This window comes from Oreochromis aureus, linkage group 10 (assembly GCF_013358895.1).
Source record: "Oreochromis aureus strain Israel breed Guangdong linkage group 10, ZZ_aureus, whole genome shotgun sequence".
Lineage (NCBI taxonomy): Eukaryota > Metazoa > Chordata > Actinopteri > Cichliformes > Cichlidae > Oreochromis > Oreochromis aureus.
In genome coordinates, this window is record NC_052951.1 from 29,562,585 (window position 1) to 29,584,937 (window position 22,353).

General features: G+C 41.2%; 1 protein-coding gene across 3 annotated transcripts in view; it reads left to right on the forward strand.

The window, feature by feature from the left end:
- klf8 (Kruppel-like factor 8) overlaps positions 1 to 22,353 on the forward strand; it is an 85,174-nt gene that overhangs the window by 29,479 nt on the left and 33,342 nt on the right. For all 3 annotated transcript variants that reach the window (XR_005614678.1, XM_031750367.2, XM_031750368.2), the window contains one exon: positions 17,329 to 17,649. Coding sequence is in view for 2 of the 3 variants with exons in the window: in XM_031750367.2 (XP_031606227.2) it covers positions 17,329 to 17,649 (321 nt within the window). In the remaining variant the exon portion in view is untranslated. The remainder of the gene's footprint in view (positions 1 to 17,328; positions 17,650 to 22,353) is intronic.

Sequence of the window (22,353 nt, forward strand, 5' to 3'; positions counted from 1 at the left end):
TTTGCTTTTTTCTTGTGTCTTGAGAAAGATGGATAGTACTTTTTCACATTAAAGCCATTAGACACGTTTTACTCGTCACCGTTAACTTGGACCTTGTTGTTGGAGAAATAGTCCTTAGCAGCTGTGTCGACCTTCCTCCCACTTTGATCCAAGTGATCAAGTTAGATAGGACAAATGTTCTGGTGCAAACACTTCTCTGTTCATAACTGGCATTAGCAGGCATCCTGGATGACCCAGTCACAAATATACTGGGTCACCCAGTGACTGTTTCTAGCTAGGCCTTACTACTTCTTCTAACCAGATAAACGCTTGACTTACATTACTTACGTTTGCAAAGACTTATGCACTTCACCAATTTTACAAAATTAATCCTACTGTCATCGAGCCAAATATCGAGCTATCAAACCCATTTAACAATCCAACTTCCTTTTAATCTACTTGGCCACACAGCATTGAACCAACCCCATGGAGACTCCAGTAGTTGGCGGTTCAGTTTGTTCACAGACACTGTGCTAAAAATTGCATGCAATTCAGATTGCCTTTGAATGTAGTCTGTGAAATCTGATATCAGTGAGTAATGGGGCCATTCACACTTCTACTTAGGAAGTTTGGAAAATGAGGCATCTGGACTTCTTTATGTCTCGCCTCTCATCCAAGTGGCTTGTACCTGGGACTCTCCACCTCGTAAAGTCTCTTGGCTGAGGCGTGAAACGTCTTCACAATCTTGAAGAAGTCCAGTTGCCTCTGTAGAATACCAAGACCTAGATGACTGAGACTGCACACAGATATGTCAGCTTTCCAGATATGATGTACATGTGAGTACTTGCAAGAGTTACTGATTACCTGACTGAAGACATGTTAATTATTGTTAAAACTGAATCTGAAACCATGTCAGTGGCTTGTATTGGTGTTTCTTTTTTTTTTTTTCCAATTTTATATTTATTTAGTTTAATAAGAAAAGGAAGACGCCAAACCAAACGCATGGTTATAAAATCTAATCCCAGTTTATATCTTACAACCATATAAATCGTAATTACAGAGTCATTGTGCAGGGCTTGCATTTAAGCCTCCTGTTAACTATCACTGATGAAACAGGTGTGTTTATGAGGCAGGATAATTCACTTGGCATGTTTATTGCCTCCACACATGTAGAAATATCAGATGTGATTTCACGCTAGACATTGACCCCTCCGTTGTAGCACGCACTGTAATTTCCATTTCAGGTTTCATTTAAGTAAATTGGCATTTTAGTATAGTGGTCTAATTTTGAACAGGTGAGAATTGCATGCAAATAATAATTCTGCTTGTACGACTCTTGGGTTTCCTTTTTAAGGCAGTTAAAGGTCATGCAAATCGAGGCTTGCAGAGAGAGTTGGCATGTTGAAACAGTTATGGTCAGGTTGCCGTCTTGAGTCTTCGGTAGGGATCGCGTCTGACAAAGTGTTCCTCAGAAGTCTTCATTAAACATTCTTTTGTAGAAGTACTTCCAGCGACCCTGCTGTGGTACTTGGTTGAGCTCTGAATCATCAGACGTGTCAAAGATAGTACAGCTGCTAGCACACAAAGTCTAAAACAAGCAGGTATACACTATGTGATACCACAAGTTAAAGTCGTACAGGCAGCCATTCCTTGTAGTGAAAATACTGTCAGTGTAGCTTAGACCTTCATATCGTTACTGTCCTCCACCACTACAAAAACGATTTGACTCCTCTTCTCCAAAGCGGGTCGATGTGATCAATACCTGCAGTAGGTACACTGGTTATACTAGGTTATACACAGACTTGTACTTTGCAGCACTGTAGTTGCCTCACAGCAAGAAGGTGCTGGGTTTGAGTCCACTTGCATGTTCTTCCTCCCACACTCCAAAAGCATGCATGTTAGGTGAACTGGTTTTCCCAAATTGGTTGGGTGTGCCCCGCCATCCGCCCATTGGATGGATGGATGGATTGATTTATAATAATTCACGATTTTCATCATATATTTGGATTTTAGAACATTTGCCACACCCTATTTTCATAGTTCAATACATTTTAAGGAGAAGTCATATCTTACTGTTGGATTAATGTTACAGTTATTTTTAAAGTTGATATGTCTGGCATTCCTTCTTCTCCCACACCTTTTTTCTTTCCGCCTTAGATCTGGATGTGATATAGACAGATGACTAATGAAATGCACTATGATTCACGCCCAGTTCTAGAGGGAAAAGCATGCAAAAGTTACATCTGGGCTTAAGTTTCAAGTGAGCTTGAGGGCTCATTTATGTGCGATTGTGATATTTAGTCATAAAAATGGTTGCCGTGAATGTCTTGAAATCATTCTAATCCAGGTTTTAGTCGTTTCACAGGCTTTGATCTTATTTCAGTTTCTAGTTTGTTGGTCATTTTTCCACAGCTGGGCACGACCTGAATATTGTGAGCGTTTCTGGAGAAAGTACTTGACATATTTGACATTTTACAACAAAATAAAATATATGAAAAAACAGGCCGAATTACGACTTCATTGTCATTTTTTGTTGTTTGAAGTCTTATAGTCACTGCATCATCCATATTTTAAACTTTAGTACTGTGATTAGTTAAGTTTCAAATGGTATTTTTTGTATTATCATTGAACGAAGTAACATTTTGTAAGTAAATCACAGGAGTATCTAAATAAATGTAACTTGTTCATACAGTTTTTCTAAGCTTGATTTTTGCTTATGCGTGAATGAAAACAATGCATAAATTGCATTAAGTAACATTAATATATCGTCCATTGATAAAAGAAAGATATATGTATGATAAATATAAACGGAAGTAATAAAAGAGCTTGCTCGCCCCAGGGTTAAACGGATCTACCAGCATATTCTGCATCCAGTTTTAACGGTTTCAGTAGAAATTGTGTTTTTACTTGTTTTACTTGAGCTTGACTTTCTCTTTAAGAGGCGTTGGTCTCCCTTCTGCTGAAGTCGGTGTGGGGGGAGGGAAGCTGTCAGGGAGTGGCCGGGGGACTGAGATAAGTTTGTCTTCTATAGCACGACGTGAAGCAGAAGTAGACGTGCAGTTTCTATGCTGTGTGTGTGTTTACTGTGTCAGCACGCCATGATATAATGCCAAAGCATCATGTGATCAAGTGGTTTCTGTTTTGGACATCCTGCTTGTTTAAGATTTGCACTATAGCCCTGAACGTAGTAGGTATTAATTAATGCACGTAGTATTGTAGTGATTGTACACAAAGTGGGTGAGAACAGTGAGGGATTGTGAGTGTGTGGGAGGGATGTGAAGAGGAGGGACGTGGAGTAGAAAGAGTGGTTTTAGTTACAGAAGGAGGAAGACATATAAGGTCACAGCTGTGTGAGAGCGAGGATCACAGCAAGGCTTCGCTCTCTTTACTCCACTCTATACTCAGTTTGCAGTTTTTTTGCATTCAAACCAGTAATTTTGAATATTTGTTGTCTAAGTCTCTTGTTGTTCTGCAGGAAGGGAGTAAAGGATGCTTGTTAGTTAGCTTCGAGACAGTAACGTGGAAGGCAGACGCAGAGATGAGGAATTTAGAGATATGTTCTACATACAAATCCTCATGCTGTTAATATGGAGATTAAACTAAAAACCCCTCACTTTATATTCTATAGGCAGATTCTGATGGCTAGTTGATTTCTTCTTCGATTTTATTGAAATGAGACCCACTATTCAGCTGTTTCCACATGTGCAGTGCAGTCCCAAACATTTCAAGACACCTGACCACCGTAGACCCAACGTCAAAGCTGGATGTGGACACCATGATGCCACTCATTGTCCTTAAAGATTTCAGATGTTTGGCCTTGAGCTTAACTTTTTATGTTTTGAAAGCAAACATCGTAAGTGAGGTTTGGATGAGACTGAAACATTTCACACCCATAGAGTAGTGACTTGTCAGTCACTACTAAAGGATACTCTGCTTTATTCTCCTAAAACCTTATAAAGATGGTGTTTTCTGAGGTCGCAACTTCCCCATAGACTTCAATGTAATCTAAGTTCTTATGTTGCTCACTCATTCTTGTATTTGCTTTATAATAAAAGTAACATGCTTGTTGCAGTGCACTCAGGGAGTCCTATTACCCTGGGTTATAGACTGGGTGTGGCTTTGATTTCCACGCTCTGATTGCGTCCATTCATGGCAGTCCTTGCATTTCCACTGAATGCATTCTCTAATGGTGATGCAACTTGTTAATGCAACGTTTCATAGAAGTTGCGTCAAGCTACACAAACGAGGATAGAAAGTTACAGGAAAGATACAAGAATGGCATTGAGCATCAAAATAAAACGCCCTGACCAGACTGAATACTGTTGGTATGGTGTGCAACTTAAACGCGACACAGGTGGGAGGTCACATACCTGTAACCATGTGTTGCCGAGGTTACGGCCACAGTAGGTCACAGTTCAGATCTCAGATTCTTTAAAACCTTCTTTTGTGAATGGTCTCTGGTCGATTTGAATTTGAAACAGATTTTTTTGTTTTCACCATGGCTCTGTAAGCACCCAACCAACCTCCGCCCAACTGCCCGTCTCATATCTGTCACTTATTAACCAAGCCCCACCCTTTCCAACGTAGCCACTGCAACACAAAGTAAGGGAGGTCAGGAGGAGGTGCAAAAATGAGAAGGGAGGGGGGGTGAGCCGAGAAAGAGTGGTGTGTGTTTGTGTGTACAGGTGTGCATGGTCAGGTTTGTCTATATGAAGGGAATGCAAGCCAAAGCTTCGGCCCTGATAGTTCTCTCTCAAACACACACTGACACTGAACGCTCCGTCAGTTTTCCTCCCTCCTTTTGAGGGAGTCCTTTTGCTTCTCAAGGTTCAGGCTATACAGGGAGGGGCGTATGTGTTTTTGTCTGTGTGTTTGGGACTCCAGTTACAGAAGTTGTGCAATGTTTAGATCCCTAACTGGAAACCAATGGGAACTAACCTCCTCGTCCTCTACCAAGTTCTCTTCTCTTCTCTTCTCTTCTCTTCTCTTCTCTTCTCTTCTCTTCACACATTTGCACAGTTTGTGCTGCCTGAGGTCATGCAAAAATCTGTAGTTTTAATATAATATTGAAATTAACATTACCTGCTGCAGGCTGTAATGGGTTTTTAACCTAAGAAGCATCATTATAAATGATGACATCTTGTACGATATACATGAATCAGCCAAAACAATAAAACCACCTGCCTCATATTGTCTAAGTGCTTCCATTTTGCCATCAAAACGGCTCTGACCCTTTGGGGCATGGGTACGGGACCTCTGGGGGTTTCCTGCGGTGGCTGGCACAGATGCCATGGATTGGGCGTGTTTTGACACATCTTATAGGTGCTAGATTGAAATGGAAGGTGGGGAGTTGGAGGTGCAGGCTCTTTGGGCTGTTTATGAACAGTCTTTTCCATGTGGGAGGCATATTGCCCTGATGGGGGAAGAGGTCGGTGTCAGCTGATATGGTAGGTGGTCAAAGTAACACCCACCTGAATGTTAGTACCCGAGGATGCCCAGCAAAATGTTGTGCTGTAATAAGATCACTTCACCTGGTAATGGTTTTGGTGGTTGATGTATCTTTCAGGTGCTCTAATCCACCATGGCAGTCTGTTATTCTTGTTATAACCCTTTGGTAATATATTTGTCTACAGGCGAAGCAAGACCACCGGTCCCGTACTGCAAATATGCAAAGAGCAGTTGGCAGAGATTATTATGACACTTTTGTCCAGTTGATACGTTCGTCAGTTTGACTTGTAACTCTCGTATGAACAGCATTTACTTTATCTAAAGAGATTTAGTTGGATAAAGGTTCACTTTGTCCTTTTGGCTTAAGCTCTATTAAACCTTTAAATGAGTATAGGCATTGTGGGAGGAGCAAAGCCAGACTTATGTAAAAGAAATTGGTGTGCTTGATTTCTAACACACGATAAAATGAGTTATGAGTTGGTTCAGAGAAATCAAGAGCGGCTCAAGCCTGTGCAGCAAAATTAAAGCTGTGACCCGACTGAATTAATGAATCATTCTAGCCTAAAAAGACCGTCTACCATACAGAATAACTACACCAGGACGCGCTGCATAAAAATGAAGGAAATTTACTGACTGTCACAAATGGTAAAACATGTATTTTTCAGTCATTAGTGCCAGAACAATTTTTTTAATTTGTGGAATCAGGTTTTGCTTGGTTTGAATTTGACCCCTTGTTTCACTTCATCTCCCCTACATCTCATGCAGAATGTAGTCAGTTTAGAAAAAAAATCTCCAAAATGTAGAATAAAAAATAACTATTTAATATGTATTTCTTTTTTTACTATTTATACGATCTTAAAGTGAAGGCCTTGAATCATTGGGCCTTTCCTTTACAGTTCTGGTCAGAAGGTCAAGCTCATTGAATTTTTGTAGTTTTGATTGATTTATTTGAAGGTTTCTTTCAATTACACAGGCTCAAATACACACACACATATATTCCCAATAATATTTGTTTAATTGTCCCAGCGTGCAGGTTGACCTGGTTACATTGCTTTTGGTAGCCATCAACGACATTGCTGTGTAAATCTGGCTGAATATTTGACCACTCTTCTTGGCAGAATTGGTGGAGTTATTTTAAATTGGTTGGTTTCCAGGCACAAATCTGACTTTTAAGCACAGTCCATAAATTTTCAGTAGGGCTGAGATCTGCTCTTTGGGAAAGCTGTTTGAAAAGCTTAATGGCAGCTGGCTTTATCCAGTTTTGATGTGTGTTTGGGATCATTGTCCTGTTGGAACAGCCCAAGTATCAATCATCTACCTGATCATTTGAGGAGTTGTTTTTGGAGTTAGTCCCCCATCTTTAAGCTGCCATAAAATCTATCGGGGTGTGACTGCTGTCTCATTCTGTTCAGTAACAAATTATGGTTCCATATCTGAATTCTATCGACAGCGTGTCGAGACGATGGTAGACGGTACTTTGAACTTAGATTGAACCCTGAGTCATATAAGCGAGCAGCCAGTATGGGGGAAAAAAAGAAGATTTTTTTCCCCCATACTGCCTTTTCATGCTAATTGACCCTCTTACATGAAACGATGATGGATCCTAAGCTAAAGCTGCTGCATAGTTTACATTGCAGAAGCAGACGGAAAACTGAAAACTGGAGCCAACTTATTTTCATATCTGGAGAAATGTGTTTGGTAGAACCTCCATTTTATAATATATATAGATACTTTTCTGTGTGTGTATATATATTTATATATGTATGTATGTATGTGTATATATATATATATATATATATATATATATATATATATATATATATATATATATATATATATATATATATATATATATATATATATATATATATACATACAAGTATGTGTGTCTACATATACATATATTGGGGCATGAACAGTGCTGCCCACTGGGGCAGTCCCCCACCCTTTGCCCCTGACACACACACACACACACACACACACACACACACACACACACACACACACACACACACACACACACACACACACACACACACACACACACACACGTGTTGGGCTGGGGGTGGTTTGGAAAGAGGCAGCAGTCACAGAGAGGAGAGCACTGACCCAGATAGTCTCTCTGTCCCACCCTCTCTCACTCTAACACACTGTAAAGAATAAGCTCAGCGAGGGTTTTTAATTCGCTGCATCCATAAATCAGGCTTTCATTGCCATTGTCTTCCAGTTTTGATCATTCTAACTTCTGCCAGAAAACAGTGCAAATATAAGTTGGAAATAGCATAACATATTTCAAACGAGTCTCTTTAAAACTGCGTTGATAATGATTGGTTCATGAATACAACATTATCAATGCATCAAAGTTAACATGAAGTAAAATTAATGCTTTTGATTCGTTTTCTAAGATAAGCAGCAAATATGTAAATGACAACAAATAAACGGTGAATTCAGCCTTATTTAAACCTAATATAAAAAGTGTGAGTGAGCAGGAATAACGTTTAATGAGCTGAGAAGACTCAACCGAGCCACCAATCTCTGTCTGTCCCACTTCTAACCACATGTTGGCAGGATGGCAGGATGTTGTGCTCTCTGCAAACTTGGAGAATGATAAAGAAGAGGGTTAACTGTTTCTAGGTTGACAAGCAAGAAGTGCTAGCACAGTAGCAACTTCTGTCAAATAAACGGCTTTTTATAAATTATACAAAGGCCAAAAAGCAAATTATGTTAAAAGGTAATTTAATGAAACAAAACTGGATGCTAAATAGATTATCAATACCAGTGTTGTAGCACTACACAGATTAGTATCATCTGTATTTTCCAGTATGCTGCAAATATGGTGTTGGCAACATTATTTTTGGTAAAATATATAAACACATTGATGTGAGCTTACGTCAGAGCTTCTTTTATCATAGCCAATCTGGGTGACATGGATTAAAAAGGTGGTGTGACGCTGTAAGGAAGGAGAACGTGTAAAGTGTCTTACCATCTCCGGAGGATCGCTACACTGTGTTTTAACATCTCAGGTGTTGTCATTCACATCTTTCTATTTCGGTTGTCGGGTGACAACAAAAGTATATGACGGTGTTAAAATGCAAAGCAGGCTTTGCTTTATTCACAGAGTCAAAGGTGAGAAGAGACGGGTACACAGTGCCTGCTCCCAACCTTTGTTTCTGTTTGCATTATTTGATGTTTCACTACAAGTTAGAAATGTGTGGGTGCATTTTTGTGTGTGTGAAAAATCTAAACACAGCATGCAGTTAGTCTCAGTCATTATTTGTGTTTTATTTCAAAGCAGTGGTTACAGGGGATGGAATCCCAAGCCAGGATGCAGAAGGGGAATGGAAAACTTCCCTCATCAACGTACTTAATCATGTCTCTTCTCTCCATCTCTTTGCAGCGCAGCAGTAACAGACTGGTTGTTCTGAGCGGGTGTGAATGTGTGGGACCGTATGAGGATGAAACAGAGCGTTCAGTTCACGCTCAGTGAGTCTTCACCGGATAAAAATAGACTTTAGAAACATTGAGATTGGCCTGCGTGAAGCCCAGGGACAGACCCTCTTGTGGGTGATTGCAGAATGACTCCGCATTAAATCTAGTTTGTATCAAAAGATTTATAACTCTGTGGGTTATTTTCACAATAATTTTGGCTTGATGTCCCCTTATGGCGTTTTGGGGACCTAAAGCAAGCTGTAATTTTGATCACTTAGATCATTAATGATAGAAAAGAGCTCCCAGTGACCTATTCACATGGCCTGTTTTGTCCACTGTGACCTCCCCCACTGTCATGCTCTGCCATGGCATTTGCTGGACAAGTGTAGTTGTTTCCACTGTCACACTCATGTTAGTCAAGATTAACAGTCAAAGCTGAAATCAATATTCATCAGAACAGGCGGTGTTTTTGCAATCTTCTATTGTCCAGTTTTGTGGTGAGCCCATGTGAACTTTAGCCTCGGTTACTTGCACTTACTTGACAGGAGGCGCGCCTGGTGTGGTCTTCTGCTGCTGTGGCCCATTTACTTACACATTGTGCATTCACAGATGCACTTCTGCATGCATTGGTTATAACCAGCTGTTATTTTAGTTGTTTTTGCAGTCCTATCAGCTCAAAGCAGTCTCGCCTTTCTGGTCTGACCTCTGGCAGACGTGGCATTGTCATCCAGAGTACTGCCACGCACTGGATATTTTCTGTTTTTCAGACCATTCTCTGTAAACCATAGAGATGATTGTGTGGGAAAATCCCAGCAGATCAGCAGTTTCTGAAACACCCAGACCAGCCCGTCTGGCACCAACATTCACGCCCCATTTAAAGTCACTTTTCTTCCCCATTTTAATAGTTAATAGATAATATAATGAGGAATTGAACAGGCGTAGCCTAACTATAGACTGTGTATAAACAATTGAACATGGCAGAAATGACGTCACTCACTGGTTCGCGACTACCTTTCTGAAGTGTGGAGTGTGTCCTTGTGGAGATCCCATTTTGTTTTCCTGGAGCCTGAAATGACCATTTTTGAACGAGTGTCTGGTGTTTCACAATATCAGGTAAAGACAGCTCGGCCAGCTAGCACGCTACATCTGTAGGCTATATGCATGCATGCCACAGATGGCAAGAATTGTTTCTCAGTGCTAACATATAAATAGATTTTAGCCTTAAAATCATATTTATGTGATAATGAATGAGTCACTAACACTCTAAAGGAAAACCTATACGCACACACACACTGTGTCAGCTAGCAGCTATAGCAGAGTCTGTTGATCTGACCTAATCATGCATAACTTTGAGTACAGTTTAAAAGGATGCCTCCAGTAAGGGTTCATCCCCAGTACAGGGTTTATAAAGGTAGGAAAATTAGCTATATTGTATATAGTTGGTGAGCACTACAGGCACCAGTTATCTTTAGTGTGTGGGTCCAACTCTATTTTTGCAGTAACTCGTGTTAGTCGCTTTTGTGCCCTGTAGTTGTTTGCTTGGGAAATGTCTCGTGTGATTATGCTGTTGTGCGGAAATCAACTCTGTTTAAATGTGGGCCGGGTCACAGGAAGGTTCGCTGCAGTTTTCTCATCTACAAAGTGTCACAGAGTCTGAGGAGAAAACACAATCTGCCTGTCTGTTTTTCAATCCTCTTGGTCCCACTTCTACCCCCACCCTGACTTCCTGTGGTAGGATCAGAGGCTGACAGGGTCACACCCACCCCACCCTTTTTTTTTATTCCTGGAACTCCACAGTGGGACCCCTCCTCCGGTGGGGGAGGCATGCATGCGCGCACACACACACACACAACAAGGCATCTTGTCATTCCTCATTTATACACGCACAACATGTGCATATCTCACTATCACTCCTCGTTAGTGCTGCTCTTCACACACACACACGCCTCGTGGCCCCCTCTGTGAGCTCCTTCCTCTTTTGCTGCCTCGTCTGGGAGCAGATGTGGATCAAGTCGGATTTGCGAAAAGATTCTCAGTGTTTGCTTCAGTCTATTCACAGTGATAAAGTAGGTGTGATTTCTAAGCTGAAGGACAACTCCTGAAGTTTAAATGCTTAAAAAATTGAATTATTTTTTCCCCCCCTGTAATTTACTCCTCACATGGTGCAGTCTGAACTGCTAGAGAGCTATGAACTCCGCCCAGCTGGAGCTCCAGATTGGGTTTAAAACAAACGGAAAGGAATTATTTGCAAATCATGATTAATCCAGGTCTGGTTGCAGCACAGTACTTTTCCAATCCAATTTGTGCTTTTTACTCTTTATGCATTAATTAACAAGTAATTAAGAATTCTTAAGGAGAAACTAGTCAGAAGAGCAAAATGCAAGGCTGTGTGCTTGTAGCATGATGTTCTTCAATGTATAACGTTTGTATTATTGTGTAAAACTCCATTTTTACATTTTGAGCGACATATCAAACCTGTTGCTTAATAGCATTTTAAAACCCACCTGCAAGTATGACAGTGAATCACTGAGATGCCCTAAGAAAGAGAAGTGTAATTTCAATAATATGCTTGAGGTTTTCTACATTTGCAAGAAACGCTGCTGCAGTAAATTAAATGAACCTGTAATGCCAGGCCATGGGTGATGTCTTTGGTCAGTTTTACATACTTAGGTTATGAACAAAGTGTCATATTTATACCCCATTTCTTGGCAATATTCACATTTTCCAAAGCAATCCAGTGAGCCGGATTGGTGGTTCTGGTCCCGCAGGCCACCTGTTTCAAACCCCTACTGTATATGAATAATGGACATAGTGATCATGACATCATCAGTTGGTTTTGATTCAAGCTTCTAATTTTAACTCTTGTGTAACGTTGTCAGCTAACACTAGCAGACGGTGTTAGCTCCAAAAGGTACCATCCCCCACATATAGTCAACGACGGGTCTAGTTCAGTATCTTGGATAAACTAATGTGAGGAGTCAACATCTACCTGTCACTCAAAGTGGCCACGCCCCTAATAATGCTGAACTTCAAGCCTTTTTTTGAAAGAGGTGAAACAAATTTTATCTTTTGTAGTTGTCCTGAAGGGGAGTTTTATGCACACGGCTGTAAGCATGTTTATTTCTGCTGGAAAGTTGGACGAGAGGAACTGCAAGCTCTGGCACATCCCAGGTAACATTACTTTTATGCCCCTGAGGTTGCTGCTGCTTCGTTTGGACTAAAATAAGTCAGAAACTCTACATTGTTGTGAATAAACCTACTCAATCAGGTATGGTTTAATTTTTTTGAATTTGGTGCAACTGGCTGGTCAAAGTTGACTTTAATCAGACGTCCCAGGTTTCAAAAAATCTTAATTTACCCTCTGTGCTGTGATAGAAAACTTGCAAGCTAAGTAGCAGCTGCAGGTGTTTTTTATTCGGCACTAATCAGCAAGCATTGGCATGCAATAAGGAGTTGGAATTGAGGTGTGTGTGAGTGCTTGTGGAGTTTTCCCTTTTAGATGTGGAGTCTGCATCCTTCCGCTCTTTCCAGCATACTAAAACAAACCCACCCTCCTCAGGATGGCCTGAAACTCACATGTAAAATGTCAACAACTTCCCCCTCAACAGCTAAATAAAGCTCCGCCAAATCTGATTTAGCTGGAAATGAATTTTTAAATGTTTTTACTTGCCAAAGTTTTCCCCCAAATATGTTAGATGTTGTCCATGAATGTGATTTGGCAAATTAAATCAACCTTGAGCTTCCTTTAAAAAAAAAGAAAAAAAGGTAAATAATTGTTTACGTTCTTTTCTGTTGAGCAAATTCACAAATGTTCTGATTTAATTGAGCAGAGCTTTTGTTACTTCTGTCGAACTGAAAGGACAGGTTTGCCTTGAATGGCTTTTTGAAAAGTGGCCATTTACAGAAGAGAATAGATGATAATGAGGCCTCTTCAGAACAAAATGCAGGACCAAACTGCTAACTAGTGAACTGAAAACAAAATAAAGGGTTAAAGCACAAGGTGTAAGGGAAGGCTTTGTGTGATGACTGTGTTGATGTCGCTGTTAGCGCGCTCTGTGCTTTTAAATAGGCCACATCTCTCCAGTTTTCACAGTGGATACTGTTGATTCATGAAGTCTAAACTGCAGTTAAAATGTAAATGTGCTAATTTAGTAACTTACACAAAGTTTTATGAGTACTGTGCGTAAATTTGAACAAATTCTTAGGGTTTTGCCTTTTACATAAGGTTAAAAAAAATGCAGGAAAACAACAACAACTGTTGAAATAAGTCAAAGTGTAAACTGTGATGTAACTGTGATGCATCCTTGACTGTTTCCTGGTCTTCTTGGTGCACAAACCTGTTTCGTTGTCTCTGATGGATTTCCCTGTGTGATGTTTAAGGTCAAAAACAGTCTAAGGGGCTTGGAAAGAAAGCGTGTGGTCAAAAACATCACAGAGAAGCGCATTGAGCTACTCTAGACGCAATAAAGTTAAAGCTGTTTCAAACTGTATGAGTGGGTGGAGTTTGATGAAATTCAGGCTCTGGCTTTGTGGGGGGTTGCCAGTTGGGGGGAAGGTGAGGCATCAAGCTGCCTTTACCTTTGTTTAGAGACACAGAGGGGGCTCTGTCCCCTCACAATGGAACTGAATGATCTGTGTGTGTCCTCTGTGTGTGTGTGTGTGTGTGTGTGTGTGTCTGTGTGGGAGGGGTTGTGCTTGCAGCCACACCCAGGCTGATTGGCCGAGGCCCCACCTCGCTGTGGAATCCGCTGGCGCTGGGTCACATGCCAGCCTGAAACACACCACCATGGCCTTAGATTCTCTGTTTGCCCTCATAGGCTGGAAAAAAAAAAACAGGAGAACATCAAGTGATGATGTAATTTTTACTGTTCTGTGTGGCAGAGCGCAAGTGTGTCCGATTCTCAGCACACTTCAACAAGTTACGTGTCAGAAAAATATTTGAATTCTGAAGAAAACAGAAGGTGTGGTTCAAAACTGGCTCAGAGTTACATATTAGAGTGTGACCTAATACTGCTAATCCTTCTGCAACTAACTAACCTTCAATACTTTACCTGCAACTGCCTTAAAGTGCAAAACATGCCGGTGGCGTAATGCTTAAAATACCGGTGCTCACTGCATTCGATAATGTAAAATCTTTTCTCTGCTATGCTGACATAACGTATGATGCATTGTTTTAGGTTAATATATGCTGGTGAGTGTGCTCTCCAGCTTTGTCATTAAGTCCTGCTGGCAGTTTAACTTGTTAATTATTTACCAGACTGAGAGAAACTTCTCCTCACTGTGAAAACAACCACAACAATGCTGTTAATACTTAATTATTTTGCTTAAATAATATATCAACCCTTTATTTTGAAATTCTTGCACTGCTTCTTCTGATATTATTTCATATCTCTCCTGCTGCTACCAGCTGTCATCTTTTCTTATTTAGATTGGCTTCACTGGGCTTTACATAGACAGCTAACCCTGCACTGTGCAGCACACAGCACTGCGTTTCTCATTAAACAGCTGGGCGTGCGGCAGGGTCGCCGCTGCAGACAGGAAGTCGAGAACTTGTTTATCTATATCAGCATTTCTCGCACCGTGAGAATTATACATAAAGAAGCGCAACTGGAATAATCTCGCTATCACTTCCCGTTTCTGTTCTTTTTAATGCGTGGGTTTTCAGCGTTTCGATGGTGGATTTTCACACTAGGAAAGCACACGCACGTCAAGCCTTTTTAATTGGTGTTTGTAATACGTCTTTTGAGAGAATGTTGGTGGTTTCTGTTGATGATGTTTGTGTTAGTGATGGGACTTTTCTCAGTATCAGCTGTCTGTGCTGACTCTTGCTCAGATGTGAACAAATAATTTGAAGATGAGGGGTTTGAATTTCACCCTGATTACGATCGGTTGTGTTCAGTCACCGGCAGGCTGGGTTTACATTAAAGTTAATCAGAAGTCGATGTGCTGATCTCACAAAGTCACATTTCTGTTTAAATCCACAAAACTGTAAAAAAACACCTCCCTCAAACGTCACCTTTAACCACATACCTATCGGCATGAGCTGAACTCGAAGAGGAAGAAAAAGAAGTGCGGTAGATTGCTTTATGTACTTCTTTTACAACTTTTGTTTATATAACTATTTGGTCATGACCTAGTGGCTGTGTATTAATAGAAGGATAAAGACAGACGCTGAAATATGCCAGTCACTTTGTTTGGCACAACTTGTTAGAACTGGGTTGGAGGTTTTCCTCAGAGATTTTGATCCTTGTTCCTGCACAATCACAAACTGCACATCCATGATGTGAATCTCAGGCTCCACCACATCTCAAAGGTGCTCTGCTGGCTTGAGATGTGTTACTGTGGAGGTCATTTGAGTGCAGTGAACTCGGTGTTGTTGTCAATGAACCAGTTTGAGCGATCTGAACTTTGTCACATCGTATGTTATCCCACTGGAAGCAGCCATCAGAAGATGGCTACACTGGGTTCTAGGCTGTGCCATTTAAATGATGCCCAGTTGCTACTAATGGGCCAAAGTGTGCCCCACACCATTACACCATCACCATCCTGAACCACAGATACAGTGCAGGATGGATTTATACTTTAACTTTGCAACAGAAATGTAAACTCATCATCATTTTTACGATGTTCAGTTTTGGTGAGCCTCGGTTTCCTGGTCTTAGCTGACAGGAGCAGCACCTGGTGTGGTCTTCTGCTGCCATAGCCCGCCTGCTTCAGAGGTGCTCTTCTGCATACCTTGGTTGTAATGGTTGTTACTTAAGTTGCCTTCTTAGGGGCTTGAAGGAGTCTGGCCATTCTCCTCTGACCTCTGACATCAACAAGGCATTTTTCCTGCAAGATTTGCCTCTTGCAGGATGTATTTTTGAGAATTATAGGCACACCTAATAAAATTGCAGATAAATGTACATTAGTTTAAATTTCCTGCATCCTAAACTTTCTCCTTTTGAAGAAAATATGTAGAATTAAACAAGGAATATAACATTTATGGAGCCGTAGATGAACTAATTAATTAACTGTTTAAAAATGTTGTTATTTTTAGAGTAAACCCTTTTCTGATGTGGTAAATGCTGTTTTATATGTAATTGTATTTTTTCCTTCATATTATGTTACACTGTGTTGAGTACTAGACTCAACACAGTTGGTTCTTGCGGTTATATTATTTTAGTTTCACTGGCTAAAACAATACAATAATGAATGCAAGTGGCCAAACCTATTGAAACCTATTTAAAATGACTATAAACCTATTGTAGGTATAACTGACCTCAGCTCGCTTTGATTTATTCTTATCTGACTCGTGACAGACAGGAGGGGAAAAAAGTTCTTGTTTTGCCTCTTTTTGTTTCACTGTCCTTAGAATTTAAGGGCAGTCATCATATCAAAAGTAAGACACATTTCAAAATATGACTGTCTCTAAACCTCTTAAAAAATGTAGGTCAAATTATGCTGGATTCCACATCTGTGGACATTTTTTGTACTGCTTGCCAAACTATTTGCAAGTTCTTGGACAGTTTCATCTGTAGGGACTTGCATGATTCTTAGATAGAGCTCAGAAACTGTCTAAGAAAGGAGAAAAGGGGAGAAAATTGAGACCGAAAAGAAGAGAAAGGGGTGTGTGCATTTCTAAAAGTGTGTGTGTGTGTGTGTGTGAGTCCCTCTGCCTTGGCACTCCTCAACTCGCTCCAGCTCTCTCTCTCTTTCTCTCAGTGTGTGTGTGTTTGTCTCTCGCTCAGCTTCCAGAAAAGGGTGTGTCTGCCTGCCTGCCGCTGAAAGGGAGGGAGGGGTCAGTTCACGGCTACTCCTCCCTGCTCTCGCTGTTATTTCTCTTTCGTTCTCATTCCCTCACTGGCAGCCTAAGGATTAGGCCTTTGTCTCTCTGCCTCCTCTGTCTCTGTCTTTGCCTTTAATTTTCCATCTCTTTTAGACAGAGTGTGAGTTTGTGTTTGTGTGTGTGTGTTTGTGTGTTTTTACCCCCTCTTCTGGCAGATTTTTTGAGAGGTTATCTTTAGCAGGCTTTTAGAGTAGAGGTAATGCTTGTAGTCATGACCTTTTCCCTCCAAACTCTACTAACCCATTTCCTGTCTTACTTCCTGTCCTACCTGGCACTTTTCTCCTCTTCATTCTTCCTCTTATGCTCTCTTGTTTTCTGCTTTCTTGCTTACTGCTTTTTCTCCTCCTGCCCACTTTACTCCTCATACCTTCCTCATACCCTTTAACACCACCCCCCTCCCTTCACCCTCTCTCCCTGGCCAGGAAGTTTGGGCTTTTTTTTCTTACCTTCTTCTCACCCCTCCTCCTCCTCCTCTCTTGTTCTTCTCAATTTCTCCCCACCCCCATTTCATCCCCTTAACTACTCCCTTATCACCTCTTCTCCCCCCCTTCCTGTCTTTGCCTACCTTCTGTACTCCTCTTTTTGTGACCAAACTCACCGTCCTCCTTTTAACGCCATCTCTTGTTCTTCTTCTTCTTCCTCAGTGCCAGTCAACTCCAAAGCAGAAGAAGAGCGCGGTCAGTGCCCGGAAGAGGCAGAGGAGCCCGGCCAAGCAGAGCTCCTTGACCCAGCAAGAACCGCCACCTTCTTCATCACCTCTGCCGCCCACAGTCCAGGAAGAGGAGGAGAAGAAAGAGGAGCCTGCGACCAGGCCACGGCCGACGCAGGGAGAGGAGGAGGAGCTGAAGGAAGTGGCGACACAGTCTGTGAGGGTGAAGGAGGAAGAAAAGAAAGCAGAGGAAGAGGGCGAGAAAGACATGCCCTCTGTACAGATCAAACCAGAGCCAGAGGAGATGGAGTGCACGGTGAGGAGGGGGAGACAGGGGGTTCGGTGGAAGCGATTGGTTGATTGATTGGAGGGGAATGGGGTTAAAGAGGCAGAACGGTAGACGTGTGGCTAGATGGATGGAGGTGAGGAAAGTGGGCGTGTGCAGGTGGGGCTGGGAGTCGGTTCTACGATGATCAAATGTGTTTGATTATGTCAATTTCACAACGAAAACACACACACACACACACACACACACACACACACACACACACACACACACACACACACACACACACACACACACACACACCGCGGTCAAATCACACAGACAGCAAAGGTTACTTCAGTTACTCACCTGGCTTAAAAAGAAAGCTTTAAATCATGTCACGCGTAATGAACAAAGTATCAGTTTGTGCAATATTGACACAAACTTCTCAAATACCGCCTTAAAAAATGTATCAAAATTCACACTTTCCTAATACTCGAGAATCGGCAGCAGACAAGGAAGCAATATGCATACCAGAGCAATCAGCTGGATCTCTCAGATGTCAGCTTCCCACCTGAATGTTACAAAGCGATTACAAAGAATTCAAGAAGCAGGCAGATAACATGACTAAGCACTTTTTTACTCTATTTAATTTCATATCCTTCCACTTATGCAGATTATGTTAGGCTAGATCCTTATTGTGATCCGGTGCCCACTCGCTGGTCTAGGCTGTAAGTGGAAAATGAACCTACAGGTGTTCCCTCAGAGATGCACCTAAACCAGTGCTGCGCAGCTCTTCTGTCTGTGCATCATGATTGGCGTTTTAGCAGCTTGATGGCGCTATTTTAATTTAGTACAGCATTCAACAGGTTTTGAGGTTTGCAACTTTCACTCTGGAAGCCCCGGACCTTAAAGAAAAAGACTCGTTTATCTGAGATTGTATCTTATTTTGATAGTTTTGCACATGCTTCCTGTCTGTAACAGTGATCCCCGTTTTAATTGCAAAATGTGATACCATGATGTCGTTTAAGTATCAAAACAAAGTGAGCCGATAATCACAGGTCATGCTGTTTAGAAGGGAAACATTTTTTCCCCCAGGGCGACATCAATCACAGTTAACCAATCCCTGTTCCTGTTTTAGCTGTGACCTGCTCTGTGCGGTGTGTGCACGTACCAATGTTACCTGTGCCAGTGTTATTACAGTGATGCTGGCTGGGCTTACTTTCAGTTTCAGTTTTCAAAGAAAGTAGTTCATACAATTTTCCTGTTTCCTTGTTTGTTTCTCTAGAAAGAAGAGACACATTTGTTTTTCTGTTTTTTTAAATTTAAATTATGGTTGTGTTTTAGTAGAACTGCAAATCAAGACCTGATCTGACATAAACTGGCAATCATTGTGTCTTCATTAGAGCAAAAAGGACGCAGTTATCCGTCTGCACTGGATTCCCTGGGATATTCCCTGGTAGTGGTTTCTGTCAAGCTAAAGCCTGACAATAATCGTCTTGATTAGGATTTGTGGATGCAAAAACATCGTGTCTATAATAAACTCCGTGCTGGCGGGAATTCCGATTTTCCTCTGGGCATTATACTGCATACAAGGCACAAGCACGGATTTTTGAAATAACTGTACATTTACTTTAGGGTTAATATATGTTATTTCAAGCTTGATATTATGATAATGTAGCTGTTGGCTGGTGCATCAGCTTCACAAATCCAGAAAAACATCCTTTTCGTTTAAATGCGTTCACCTGAGCAAATAGATCTTGTACAGGTTGTGCAGTTTAGCAGGAATGTGTGCTCTTTGTAATTAAAAACTTGCACCTGTTTGCCTGTGTCAGCAGGCTGTTAGTCTGAAAGATTAACAGTGAGTTTGTGCTTATCATTTTCAGTTATAGCTGAAAGGCCGAGTATGTTACAGGACCCGGATTCAGATTATCAAAGAAACTCATTTGGCAACGACTGGTCCTTTCACACCTTTTCTGCTTTGAACATCCTGCTAACAATCAGACAAACAGGGCGAACACGTTTGTCCAAACCTTATTTAAAAAGAGATCATGTTGCGATTGGATCATGCCAGCTGTCACCCACACATAGCCATTGAGTCAACAGTTCAGCAGTCATTGCTACATTATTTAAGAAGAAAACTGAGCACCTGTGAGTCTGTTTGATTTTTATCTCTGTGTCACACCTGTACCTCTTTTATGAATTCATCTCTTTTCATTTTGTTATTATTGCTACTATTTTGTTTTAAAATGGGAGTAAACTGCCTGTTTTGTGCTTTTTGATAAAAAATTAGTAATTGTTTCACATGTTTCAAACATGCTTTGCAAAAATTAGCAGGTTTGATTTAAAGTAGCATTACATCAGAGACAGAATAAGCTTTATTGGATTCTGATCAAGGTCAAAGGAGTTTGCAAAGAAAAGGGTCTGGACTTCTTTGAGTTGCTAGAAGACGTTTCACCTCTCATCCGAGAAGCTTCTTCAGTTCTAAGGTCAAATGGCCGAGAGTCCCAGATTTAAACCCAGTGGGAGTATCCCCCCAAAGAGGGACAAAGGACCCCCTGATGATCCTCTAATCACATGAGCCAAGGTGTGAAAGCGGGTGTGACCTTAGAACTGAAGAAGCTTCTCGGATGAGAGGTGAAACGTCTTCTAGCAACTCAAAGAAGTCCAGACGCTTTTCTTTGCAAACTCCTTTGACTATGATGACCTGGATGACTGAGAACCTTCACAGACAGATTCTGATCAAGGAATTGGGCTCTTTGGGGGGTTTTTCTGTGCTCTCAGTGTACTTAACAGGATACACATACGGACAATAACATAATAATAGTGTATTTATAGGTGCAATGATGCAGTAGTGCAGAGTGCTAAGCATTTCACAGCATGACGTCTGTTCAGTTTCTCAGTTATCCAGCGCTGAGTTGAAAGGAGCTGGTCTTCCTTTAAGGGTCATGAAGACAAAGAATCCGTCCCTTGACTGGTAGTAAGCTTAACGACTCACATGACAATCGGGTGGGTCAACAACTCTCAGGACTACATCCACAGCCTGAACCCCTACTAGAAGTTAAATACCTGGTGCTCCCCCCATCACCTTTTAGAATTGAAAAAGCACCGCAGATGTGAGATAGGAAACATTTCCTTAACCTAAGAAGTCCAGCTGCCTTCAGTTGAAGCACTTAAAACTTCACTGCGTGACAGAATGAGTTGACGATATAGAGGCGAAGGGAATGAGGGAAGTGTAAGAGAACAAATTTGATGCAGGAGTGAGCAGTGAGATGTTTGCGGGATGGGTTAGGTTGAACTGAGCAAGCGTGGTGGTTAATTTTAGGAAGTATGAGGAAGAGGAAGAGTTCAGTATAGTTGCAAGGCTGTTTTAGTTTTCGTGAAATACTAGATGATATCTCGATGCAGTGTTCAGCTATCGTGGTGACCGAGGTGTGGCCGTTCATGGTCTACTACTCTGAAGTCTGGTTGAGGTGCAGCTGAAGGGCGTGTGTGCGTGGTTGGTGCATTGTTGTGTAGCGTATCCCTGTGGATGAGCTGCACGGTCAGACAAAAATCTGCAAGCACACGGACTTCCATCACTCGGACCCTGTCGGAGTCACGGAAGACTAAAAACTGCCAAAAACTGTAAAGAAAAATTGGTTATTTTTGAGATTTCTGATTAAGATTTGACAAATGGTGGTCGACTCCACTTCCAGGCCAGTGGAAGTGGAGCCTCTCGGGGAAAAACACGGCTTCTCGCAAAGGTTACAGTGAGGCTTTCCGCTTGGCTGACGTGATGGTGGAAGATTAGGCATGGTCTGACATTAGTGGGTAAAGTTAAATGGATGGGTAGAGTTGTAGGAAGTCATTAAACACACTTTGTAAACAAACATTTATTTGCTCTCATGTGGAAAAGTCTGTTAAGGTTGTTAAGGTTTTGCACTTCAAGCAGCAAATTTCACCTTTTTTAATCCTGAGTGGCTTTTCAGGGAGTGCATCAGCAGAATGAGCTCCGTGAAATGAATAGTGAGGAGGTCAGAGGTCGCAGCCAAGCCAAGTTTTACATGACAAGAGGCTGTGGGATACATACTGAGGAAAGCCCTGCTGGAGTTACCCGTAAATTCCCAAGCGGATTTCATTCTCAGGATCAGACTATTTATGTCTGAGCATTTACTAATAAATTAAGCAGCATATATCTGCATCTTCTGTCCTTCTGATTTATACAGAGGAGTTTGTCTTTTTCTGGTCTTTGCTCAGAAATACACACCAAAAGAGATTTTCCCATAGACTGGGAACCAAAAAACTGAGCTGCATTTTGTGCATTTGGTCACATCTTAACTCGTCTCTGTCTTTTTAAAATTATTTTAGGCTCATCCAAGTGTTTACAGCTTACAGTTGTTCAGGGTGGATGGATGGATACTTTATTCATCCCCCTAGAGGAAATTCCAGCAGTATCCACAAACATTTTAGACTAAAAATAAATACTAATAAATACACATTATAAAGATTATGAAAATTAGGATTCTGCAGCAATTGTTGTCAATGAAGTTCAGTCACTTAGAAAGTAAACACATCAAACTTATTTTATGGCATTTCCTTTCAAGAAAAAGTTTTATATGTTCCGGGCTTCTAAAAAAGGATTGCAGCGTCAGTGTGCATACAGCATATGTCAATATATTTTTAAGCTTCTCATAGTTTCACAGCTCGTTTGACATGTTATGACTGGTCGAGCTCACTCATGGGAAATATTTATGTAAAAGAAAACACTCCTAA